Source organism: Etheostoma spectabile, chromosome 14 (genome assembly GCF_008692095.1).
Source record: "Etheostoma spectabile isolate EspeVRDwgs_2016 chromosome 14, UIUC_Espe_1.0, whole genome shotgun sequence".
Taxonomy (NCBI): domain Eukaryota; kingdom Metazoa; phylum Chordata; class Actinopteri; order Perciformes; family Percidae; genus Etheostoma; species Etheostoma spectabile.
The window spans coordinates 3,552,868-3,565,249 of record NC_045746.1 but is presented as its reverse complement, the minus strand read 5'-3'; the positions used below and the strand labels follow the sequence as shown (position 1 = coordinate 3,565,249).

The 12,382-nt window shown below is 41.6% G+C and overlaps 1 protein-coding gene across 2 annotated transcripts in view; it reads right to left on the bottom strand.

The window, feature by feature from the left end:
• gabbr2 (gamma-aminobutyric acid (GABA) B receptor, 2) overlaps window positions 1-12,382 on the bottom strand; it is a 183,418-nt gene that overhangs the window by 55,942 nt on the left and 115,094 nt on the right. For both annotated transcript variants that reach the window (XM_032534941.1, XM_032534940.1), the window contains 5 exons: window positions 12,246-12,326; window positions 11,174-11,324; window positions 10,699-10,831; window positions 9,514-9,621; window positions 5,800-5,922 (listed from right to left, as the gene is read on the bottom strand). In XM_032534941.1, the coding sequence (XP_032390832.1) occupies window positions 5,800-5,922; window positions 9,514-9,621; window positions 10,699-10,831; window positions 11,174-11,324; window positions 12,246-12,326 (596 nt within the window). The remainder of the gene's footprint in view (window positions 1-5,799; window positions 5,923-9,513; window positions 9,622-10,698; window positions 10,832-11,173; window positions 11,325-12,245; window positions 12,327-12,382) is intronic.

Sequence of the window (12,382 nt, the reverse complement as noted above, 5' to 3'; positions counted from 1 at the left end):
TTCCATTTGTGTGCATCCATGTCCCAGAAATGCTGGTTACTAACCTAGCTCCGGGGAGTTATTCCATGGAGTCCTTTTGTTCTTTTTTGCACAGCATGTGTTCTTGGATTAGGGAGGCTCCAAAATCATGGTTGCAGCTGTCGCCGTGGTACTGCTACATGTCCTGCGATGCCCTGTTACATCTTACTACGCTCTGCGGTGCCCTGCCACATCCTGCTACGTCCTGCTGTGACCTGTAATGCCGTGCAGTGCCCTGCTATGCCATGAACTCCTACAAACTACTATTTCTAGTCAATGTTTCATCATCTTGTGTTTTGACTATTATTGCCAATATTTATCACACCCCCAACCGGCCCCGTCAGACATCGCCTACCAAGAGCCTGGGTCTGTCTGAGGTTTCTTCTCAAAAAGGAGTTTTTCCTCACTACTGTTGCACTGCTTGCTCTTGGGGGAATTACTAGAATTGTTGGTCCTTGTAAATTATAGAGTGTGGTCTAGACCTACTCTATCTGTAAAGCGTCTAGAGATTACTTATAAATTAATACTATAAATAGAATTTAATTGAAATTTTAACTGAAAATAATTCAAAATACAACACTGCTTATGAAAACACAAACTTTCAAGATTTGATATGATCACATGAAGAACAATCAAAAGCAGGTGTCTGCCAACTTGGTCTAAAGTAATTAATATTAATGACAACAGATGCAAAAATTGCCCTTCTCACATGCTGCATGCAGCATATCTATTGTCTACAATGGTGTTTCCTCTTTTCAGTAATTGTTTTACTAACAATGTGTTTATCTAATCCTTTGAAAATAGAGTATGTAAATATTTTGAGAAGACATGGTGTTTCACAGCCTATCTACAAGAGAAGTACTAAGCAAAGCTACTTAAGATGTGTTATCATGCCATAAGTAACAAAAGTGGCTACCTGGCTACCTACCTATCTGAGGCCATAATCTCATAAAAAGAGATATTTCCAGCAGTGACTCATACGTTGGCTTGCTACTGCAGTGATATGATATTGGAAACAGATGTGTGCGTTGTCAAAGCACAGGGATAAAACTCCCTCCCCCCATCCCCCTCTCTTTCTCTCCCTCTCCTTGCCTTAAGGCGTACAGGTGGGGATGGATGGGGGAAGGAAAGGAAGGTGGGGAAGGATGTTCTCTGTATGTGTCACCATCCTAAAGTGGGTGCCCTACCCCGCTATTTTTGTCTCATGGATCAACAGTGCGGCTCTCCGCGTTTTGGATGTCAGAAACCATGGCCGTTGCCATGGCGATGCCACACTGCAATATAAGCCAGCCCGTCTGCCAATCCTTGCAGCAGCTTCCAAGCTTGGAAAAACGACAGAGGAGGGGGGTGGGCACAAGAGAACAGACTGGTGTGGGGTCTGCGGCAGGATCCACCATAATGTTAATCATCCTTTCTTGACAATTTGTCCTTCATTATGCAGGAGACAATGCCCAGGACAACAAAAGCGGGCTTTAATGTGTGTGTATACACACAGCATACGTAAAAAGCATATCCATGCACATACACTCTACATGTACACAGGCTGAAACATTCATACAAGGTCATATGCATGAACACACACAATGTACAATACACATGGCAACAACAACAGTCCACACACACACATTCACATGCTACAATACATGTGTGCACTCACACTGCAAACATGTGTCTGTAAGGTTTAATCTGATGGCAACCAGCAGTTTGCCCTGCTGCTGAAACATCCAAGCCATTAACAAATGCTCAATTATTAACAAGCCACAAAATGGATCTAATTGCTCAATGCAGCCCAACATCTCCATCAGCATTCCTGGGACGTTCATGGAGCAGCCAGAGTAATTCCTGCTCTCAGTAAGCTCTCTAGGGTGAAAAAGACACTGATATGAAGAGTATTTCCCGGGCTTAGGGTCAGATCAGTGTGAAGAAATGGGGAGGAGGTGGAGTTGCAATTACCATCTTGGCTAAGTTGCCTTTAATCTTAAACCCATATTTTATTGAATTTAGAATATACGGTTGTGTTTTATGTCCATTGCATATTGAAGTACAGATCAGAGGCCTGGCTTGGTTTAAATAGGTTGTGGACAATGTCAAAGTCACAAGTCATTTCTGGTGAAGACGTATCATCTGCATACTGTAATTAAAATAAGATTCTGGGGTCACTTTCCTCTCATTTTAGAGTCTCAAAGACTTAACTCCCTACATGATCTCTGGCCCTTCTTTACTTTTATTTGGGAGGGTATTAAATCAGTCATGTTTTATGGAGCATTCCACAAGGATCTCTTGTCAGCCTCTTCACAGTTTCATCTTCTTGCTAATTCTAATAAAGGATGCAAAGGGGGATGCCCTAGTTTTACTAATGGTAGCTCATTAAGCTTAGCTTGCTGGATTCAGAGCAGTGGGTTCAACCCTGGTGATGCAGAGTATTGTCTTTGTCCATATATCCACTGGGTAAATCTTGGCTTTACAGCATGAGCAACATAACTTTACCCAAAATCTCAACTATAGCCAATTACCCACTTACAATATTTAAATGTACCCGTACCCCCACAGGGAATAGATATGGTTGCATGCAGGAGTACCCACTTAAGTATACTACAATAATTTTTTCTCTTAAAACGACACTTGCATTGATGATCATGTACAGTATCTGAACTGAAGAAAGCAACTACTGTATAGTACCTCTTCTGTAAACAATGTGTGAGTACTGTTGTTGGCCCTGAGTCAATAAGGAAACCGTCCTGTAATGGTTCAAAGTAATAATGTGATGGACTAGCACTGTGACAGTTCAATAACATTGCATCGTCATATTGCATACCCTCGGGTACAGCAGGTACTGTAGTTACAGCGCTGTAAACCCAAGGTCATTGCTATTCCCAATCCTCCACAGTGGGGAAGGGGGGTGGGGGTGGAAATCTGACAAAGACATAGAGAGAGAAATACAGAAATAGAAAAAAGTAAGGGAACAGACAACGGATGGAGGGAAGTCACAGGAGAGGGGTGGCCTAGCAAGATGGAAGAGCTCACAGGAAACTGGGTAACTACTGGTCCTTTTCCTTGCACCAATTAGTGTTAGTCTCACTGGCTCTTAAGCTCTATGGAAAACATCTACCATGGTCCCATTCCTCATACACTCAACCAATTATCCCCCATCCAAATGGGCGTTTCAGATAAAAGAAGGAAAAAAGCACATTAAAAGAAGCACATTGTTAACAAACACATAGGGCTATGTTGGTGGGGGCATGTTGCTACATGTACAGGTAGTAGAGATAAAATGAAATATGATCAAGTAAGTCGAGTTTGACTAAATTGTTGTCCCCACTGTGCCCATGCAGCAGCCTCATTGAAATAAATGAGAAGGTTGTGTTTTTTGAGGCCTAACTCACCACCGTCTCTGGTAATATGTTTATCTGTTTCTCTTTAAAATGCCTCGTCTTGTTTATTACAATAAACATTGTGTTTGTCCAAAATATGTTTAGATTTTTTCCCTTTCCTCATCCTTGCCCACTTTCTGGGTATTCCGGTTGCCATCTGGTTTCTGGTCCCACCTGACAAGCCTGGAGGCCCAGAGGAGCTTTAGGCTGCCTCTGCCACAGCTGAGCCCCAAGGGTCCACTGACACTGGTGCTGGAAATCTGGGCAGGCATGTGGAGTCTCTGCCTCAGCCCAGGCATGCAGATCCATTACCCTAGGGGGGATGCAGACTCCTACACTGAGTGGTTAACATATTCACAACTCTCCACTGGCCGGGGGCTTAGAGTCTGAGAATACTCCATGAGGACCCGACTGCATACACTGACAACATTCACAAATTAATATGTTAAGCAAGGCTTTGCTACACCCTTTAGGCAGGCTTAAATATATAAGTGTCTATGATCACAAAGGAAATAGGTCTTTGTCTAGAGATGTACAAATGAACTAAGTATACCTTCAGAGTACACCATAAGGAGCACAAGAATGTAAATAAATCTGGCAAGATATAATTTATCTCTCACTAGTTTCTTTCTAAGAGATCTCCCACAAGAATGTTTTCATCAAGGACTAAGACAGAAAAAACAACCTCAGAAAAGCTGACCCACTCATAGCACTCTTAGAGAAGCGCTATTTTCACTTTACAGGGTTTTCATTGAATTGAAGACATGAAAAAGTCAAAACTGGGTGCCAGACAGTGTCAACCATCCCCCACAGGATCATGGCAACAAGCAAGCAAACAACAAGAAAATCCATCAAAAATCCACCATTCAATTCTGCCTTTCACTGCAGTGACCGTGTGATACCATGTTTAGTCAAAGGGTCAATGAGGATACAACCAATGCTGTGGATTTCTGAAGACTTTGGTCTCTTGGGAGTCAGTTAACAGTCTTGCGGCCTACATACAGAAGTGTATAAGGGACTTGAAAGACAACTCATTAGGAAAAATCACTACTTGGCAGTTTCCATATTGTGTGATCTTCAAAAACAGATGAGAAGAACAGTAGAAGAATTGCTCCTGCTTGTCAATTAGCAGCAACAGTAAAGTAAACATAACATCTCCTGTTCCATTGAGTTATTTGTCAGCCCATGAAGTAAATAATAATTAGCAATGTAAAATTGATTTTAAATCAATGCTTTTGTTACTTTAACAAATCCAAGGACATGGACATATCCAATAAAACCTACCAAAGGCCTTTAAATGAAATCAGATTAAATATTATTCACAGTCTTCCCTTGACTTTGTCTTAGCTCAATAAGATTTACAATTGCAGTACACTTCATTACTAAAAGCTCAGTGTCACACACAGATCCATTTCTCATCCCAATTGTACAGTATCCCTCACTGCACCAGCTCTGTAACCCATTTCACCCTTACATTGCATTAGTTGCCCTCGGCCTAATGCGAGCCCACCTTTTTGTGTAACAGTTTAACAGATTGAGGAACGAATGAGTTCTGCAGCCTCTTATGCTTAACAAGTGGAACGCTGAACCATCTATTTAACGGCATGAGTTGATATTCTCAGAAACAAAACCAGAAAAAGACGAGACTCAAAGCTATTTTAATATATGCAGCTCAAAATCTTCCTGACTCAAGCATTTAACCCACCATCTTAGTGTTAAGCTGTACAGAAAGACAAACGTACCAAACATACTGCAGTATTATATAGTACAGAAACATGGAAAAATGAATTAAAACTCTGCCACTTTAACCAGTGCGACTAAATCCTCTGAGAAAATAAATATGCAGTTCTGCCTTTCTTATTCACATTCTGCATTCCCTTAATACCATTGACAGTTATGTGCTAATATGTCATGCCGAAAACACACTTCACTCACCATCAACCTCTAATGCCAAAGCTACAGTATGTTCATATTAGCCAATTGGGCGCACAGCTAGACTAATCCTGTACCAATGTTAGAGAATCTGAGTCTACTCTAACCAATCACAGCAAAGGAGAGCTCATGTCTACTCCATAACCCACCACCTCTCCAGCAGGGCGAAAGTGATGCCAAGTGCCTCTTTTCCAACAGGCCTTGCCAAAGTCTCTCATCCAAGCTGGCAAATGTCCGGCCATGGAATAAGGGCAGGAGGCAGCAATGGCTCTCGTCCTGACCCAAAAATAACAAGCACAACAAAGATGCTTGCGATACAGCTCAAGGCGGACATTTTGTTTGCCTGAACTCCAAACACAAAGGCATTTTAGCAAGAATCTGTGTGACGGGAATTCTCCCACCTAGGGCACATCATTTTCCATCAACATAAACAAAATCACAATTAAAAGCAAGTTTAGACATTGAAATGCACACTGACCTCCAAGCTGTACTCTTCCACAGTTCTCTTAAGCGGGTCAACAACCTGCCAGCAAATGAGGATGCACAAGTCGATTAGCAGCATCCCGCCAACGATGATCAACAACTTCTGGTCCTTTATGATCTGTAGGGGGAAAACAAGATAAGATGCTTGTATTAGCACAATAGCGCACACCTGTTAGTGCTATGTAATTGTATGTGTGTCTGTAGAGCCACTTGAAACAACATTTCTTACTGACCACTGTTATTGTCCCATGTCAGGACATCGAGCCCTGCTGGTTTCATTCTAACATCTAATCAGGGACTGATTACAATGCATTTAGCTGCAATTAACCACCTACTAGGATAGAAAAAAGACCAAAGAACCCAGACCTTGTTCAGAATTTAATACTGACATTCTTTTTCACTGTGGCACATGTGAAACATTTAGCAGACTGCACTCCATTGGCCAAGGACTGAAAGCCACAGGTGGACATTTAGTCTGTCAATATTATGCCATGGAAAGACATGATCTTGTTACCTTGTGGCCAGAGACTGTGGGAAAGATCCACCAAACAGGAGCCAGCGCTGTTGACCATTAAAAATTCTCTTTTGTACAATGAACTTTAGAGGGATGAAAGTCATGACCTGTGTGTGATCTTTATTTATAATAGCGTTTGACTGTGTGGAACGGCAGATCTAAGGAAAGGTCAGGGAACACAGGCTGGGCTGTGTTTGGAGAGTATCACATAGCCCAGATGCAGCACAGTGGTCTCACACAGGTCTCCATCCACCGGTGGCTCAAGATGAGATGCATGAGGGGGTTGTTTTTTGATCTGGTGTCTTTTGATGGTGTTAGCATTCAACCAATACAGGCAAAGCAAGACGAGGAAAATATATTGTAGAATTACTGCTTTGCGGTAGAAGATATAAGCAGAGCAGGACAAATGACTCATTTAAAGCCATTGAAAAATTATTTGACACAAAAATGGACGGCAATAGAGATACTTGCATTTTAAATTAATTTTGGTCAAATTGTGCTGATTAAACTAGTATTCTATCATTCTAACAAGTAAATAGTTGTAACAAAGATATGAAAGGTGTGTGATCTTTGAGGGAAATTTACAAAAAACCTCTACACTACCATCTGCTAAACTGTGATATGTTACTCTGCCAATTGAGCCTGCTAGAAAAATATGTAATGACTCTAAATTACCTGAAGTGTTATTTACAGTTTTCTTTTCCCCAGTAATATTGGCACTTTGACATTTCAGTTGGGTTCTAGTCACTTTGTGCCATATGTACCAAATAATTGAAAATGTTAAATGCAACAAAAAAAAAGACCAGTAACAAGAATAGAATATAGAAATAAATATGTTTCTCTATTCTCCACAACTGAGTCCATCTCATGCCCATTAGATCTTAGATCTTTTTTTGTGGTCAAATATTTTTATTCAAATAAACAATATACTGAATGTGTCCCAGGACCCCAAAACACAGTGAGGAAAGACGGGGGAGACCTGATAAAAACCCAATAAGGGCCAGGGACTAGCTGTCTGCTTTGATACTGTAACATAATTTGGGTTTAAATGTTGTAGCCACTCTTAATGCATTGTAACAACGGTATACTACTACTGATTAATTATTATCCAGGAAGTAGTGTGATTCTTTATAAGTTGCTCAAGATGTTATTTTCAGTTTTCAGACAACCCCAAATGATGTGAACATGTGTACACAATTGTGTGTGTGTGTGTGTGTGTGTGTGTGTGTGTGTGCGCGCGCGCGTGTGTTTGTGTGTGTGTGTGTGTGTGTGTGCATGCTAAGGAGTACTTAGTAAATTACCAAGATAGGCAGACTGACAAATAGATGCTACTGGGGCTTTGGCGTAAAAGGTTGTGCAAAAAAGGTGTATGTTTATCTGTGTCTGTTTGTGTGTATTTGGAGGAGGACATTGATTGACAGCTCCCCTCCACACTGTCTCTGGCACTGAGCTCTTTAAGAAGTAAAGGAGTGCTGGTCGTAGGCCGCCGAGTGGAACCCTTATCGAACACAACCCTGATTTACAATCTGTACTCTCCCAGTGTACGGGAAAGAAAGTGGAAGGGCGGCTGGGGGAAGGAGTGAGAGATGCAATTCCAGCCCCACTGTTTGAAGAAAAGATGGCTAACACTTGCACTTGTCCCTCCCCTGACAGTGCTTGTCAGAGATTTCAGGGCACCAACAGCAACTATCACTCTATTAAAGCCAAACCTGCACTCAATCAGTGTGGAGGAAGAGTAATGTGTGTGTGTCGACCCAATAGAGAATACATCTTGAAGTTTAAGGGCTGAAATATGCAGTAGAGGTAAATACTGCTTCCATAGGAATACTGGTTGTTGTCTCTGTCAGCAATGGGAAGAGGTCGGAAGAGTGGGAACTGAGCAGAGACAATTGGGTAGGATGGCTAAAGCCAAAACTACTAATCTCTCAATAAGATAATGAATAAAAGAAAAAGAAAGGCCAGGTCAGGTGTCATTCATTTGCAAACAGCTAAACAAACACGTGGTGATCTTGTTGACCCGACTGCAGAATTGCAGTAGAAACAGATAAACTAAAGCTCGGTCACGGGCGTAGCTCCTTGTCTAACCTGTAATCTGGATCATCTTTATCTTCATATATCCTTTGCCCTCTATATCCAGCTTTCCCCTTCTTTTTTTTATAGGGTTCAACCTACTTTCTTCGCTATTTGTGCCATGTTGTTTGTCTTGTCCCTTGTTCTTCCCTGCTTTGCTTTCCTCCGTCTGTCTCTCCACCCTCCCTTCTGCAATTACTTTTCTACATCGCTTCAACCTCTCCGACTCTTTGATCCATTCCTTTTTTTTCCCTCTCTCTCTTTCTGCTCTCTCTCGCTCTGGCAGGCTACCCACACTTCCTCCAATATGCAAGAGGGTGTGTGTGTGTGTGTGTGTGTGTGTGTGTGTGGGGTGTGTGGTGGTGTGTGTGTGTGGTGTGTGTGTGTGTGGTGTGTGGGTGTGTGGTGCGGGAGTGAGTGAGTGAGTGAGTGAGTGAGTGAGTGAGTGAGTGAGAGACAAAGAGAGGGGGAGAGCAAAATCTATAAATACAAAAGGCCAAGCACAGTTCCAACACTGGGTGAGCTCGGCACCACTTTGTATAACTAGGCCAGTGAAACAGATTGTGTCAGATGTTTAAAAAGCCATTTGTATTTCTGAATCTTTTTTTTTTACACAGAAGATTCTAACAGCAGGTGCCAGGGGCTGCCAGTCTTTCAGAGTGTTTGTTAAAAAGCATGAGTGTGAATACAGGCACCCACACACCAGTGTTGGGCTTTCAAAAGGCATGTGAAGCTTCCTAGATAAGACTGTCAGGTCTTTACAGGAGATGTTTGTAGTTATATGAACAATTATCTTATCCAACAGATGTACGTGGTATAATTTAAAATGAATGTTTCAGAATAAGATTTAAGCAGAAAGGACCATGGCATTTCATGAAAGCAGATTGTCTGGGAAAAACAAATACATAAAAAGGAACAAGAAATAAAAAGCACATTTGTCAAGAAGGAAAAGAAAGTACTTAACATTTTACCATGTGTGTCATAATTTAAACAATCAAATGTATCAGTAAAAGGGAATTTCTACCATATATAGCATTACTACATATAAATAATCTTTAAATCAATTTAGTTCCTCTCATGTATAAAATCATAAAAAGTAATATTACATAATATATTTTCCAATACCTTCTTCTTCATCTTGACATTTTTAAAGATGGCGTGTACCCTCCAGGTCTTGGCAAACATGGCGCCAAAAGCTGTTGTGTATCCAACAATGAGGATCCATGTCCGAACCTATCAGAACAACAAGAACACACATAATTGTGTCATGTCTTTAACTAGTTATCAAGGATTGAAATAGCATCTGATCCGATATTTGCATTCTATCCACAGAAGGTGCTACAAAATAGCTTTGTGAAGCATTCTAAAAATACCAAGCTGTCAGATTTATTTTTCTTCCTTAGGTGTGGCGCTGTGGGAGAACTTCCTGGACCATGGAAGCTGTCACACTCCTGAGAGCATTTCATCTTAATGAGAAACAAAATGTAGACCTCTGACTGCATTGGCACAAAGGACACTGCTGACATGTTTTAAAAGCTTAGAATTTGAATAAAAACTATGAACTCCTAAAATGGCTACAGAGTGTTTCTGTATACCATACTGTATGTGTTCAATTTGTTTTTTATGTGGATATCTGTGTGGGAGCCCCTTCTGCACCACATACTTTAAACCCTTCACACATTTACACCTGGCTCTCTTCACCTGCCATTCTCTAACGTATCTAGAGAGCAACAAAGCCAGGCTGGGACAGAGCACTGGGTAAAGAAAACAGCAAAAAAACAATTACATCATCCATTCTCAAGGAGACCAGCACATATTGATTGGTGGTGAACCTCTGTGGTGCTTTGCTGTAGAACCTCGTCTGAAGTGACACGCTCTGTTTTGGCTCTGCAGCAAAGCTTCAGTCAGGTGGTGGCAGCTCAAGACGTGCCCTGACTAACATTACTCTGGTGAGTGTGTGTGTGTGTGTGTGTGTGTCTTGTGTGTGTCTGGGAGGGTCGTATCTCAGTGGAAACCGGTTATCACTGTAATCAAAACTCTTTAATTAATCCAGCATCTACATAGTCACACAGTAATGCTACCTGGGGGGAGACACTTAATGTGCTCCATGCTAGCTAGCAAGCCAGAGAGAGAGATTCAATCAGTTCTCACTTAGAGTCGGTCACATAGTGCATTTGATTAGTGTTTCAGCAGGATTCTCCATATTTTAGCTCACATCCACAACTATTTTCTAAGTCAACGAGCAAGGTTCGATTGTACTATCAACTCAACTTCTGTTAATTTTGATGTGTTAGTGTTGAGGGAACTCACAGTGCAGAGGGTCTCAAACTCTTTGTCAGATACGAAACCTCCATCCAGGCCAAACAGGAAGATAGAGGCATAGGAGAGCAGGCCTCCTAGGATGATTAGGTTGTTCATGTAGGGACTGGACATCTTGATTAGTCTGGAAGAGAACAGAAGATTGCATTAGAATATATTAAAATAGAAAAGAATGAAATAGAATAGGTCCGATTGAAAAAAATACGTGAAATAATAATCTACCTGCAGCAAAAGGTTAATAATCACTCTCATGGTTCACCATTCTTTCACTTCATTCCCATTCAACCTTTTCTGATTCTTCTCCTCCTTCATTCACCCCCCTCTTCCTTCTTCCTTAACACAGACCCCTAATTTACTTTCAGTAGCATATGTTTATCCATTTCCCCTTAATAAGCATTCCTTCATCTAACCCCTCCCTCAATACTCCTACTCCCAAAGCTGTGCTTTACCAAGACTGAGTGCTGACCTGTGGTTGCGGTTCTTGATGTTGAAGAACAGGAAGGCCCCTGCCATGAGCATGCCCAATATGGTGATGGTGGACAGGATGCTGTAGAGGGGCACGTTGATGTGGCGCCGCTGCAGACGCACAAAAGTACGATCCTTGGGAGGCTCCACGCCTATGAAGAGGACAAGTTGTGTTATGAAATTTTTTTTTGTTTTAAGACGATCTCTCAAAATGAGTGAACATCAAACATAGTGCATCACTGAACATTGTTTACTCAAATGTTTCATTGTATATTATAATGTCTAATATTAGAGTATTTGTTCTAACACTGGTTTCCTGGATATTTTCCCCTTCTCCAGTAAGATTTCTCTCTTCACTTGGACGATTTAAGACCTGCCTCCGTCAAAACGTTTTCTCTTCAACCATAGAATAGTGACACTGCAGCAAACATCCAGTTGTTCGAGACTAATTTTCTGGTCATTGGTTTCTCCTAACTATGGAGCATGTATCTCAATGCACCACAGTAAAGTTATTGTGGTTAGACACTGCACTTTCTTATCTTTTGCTCTGTTTTACTCCTACCAGTGTGCCAATCGATTCCACTGGCATCATCTTACACATATCCACTTAATGTGGTCAGGGATGTGGAAACAAGCATCTTAGATGGTACTGGCCTAGAGTTTCTTTATGTGAGGCAAGGCAGAGAAGATGGAGAAAGAGTAGGAGGGTGGTGAAGGGGAGAATAGCCATGGGGATCAGACAATTATGAAGTATGTCAACACAAGCAAAGGCAGGAGGGGTGAATAATGGATTGGTAAATAATTTAGCCGAAGGAGAACAGTTAAGAGTGGTAAAGGAGGGAAGTGAGTCCCTACACTGGGTGGGGTGGTGGTGGTGTCTGAGTGTGTATGTGTGGTGAAGAGAGTTTGGGTTTAAGTGAGCAAGTGAACGACAGGAGATATGTATATAAATATAAACACACATCAGAGGCATCAGGACATTCTCCTACTGCTATTACTTCCATGCGTCAATGCTCACACAGTCACACAAAATGCAGGCACATACATACAGACATATCTAGCCTTCTTCATACCTTGGAACTTTATGCTGTTGTTGATGAGGTCCAGCACATCAGCAATTGCGTTGTACTCTCCCACCTTCACCTCCTGGCCCCCTGTTACACACACACACACACACACACACACACACACACACACACACACACACACA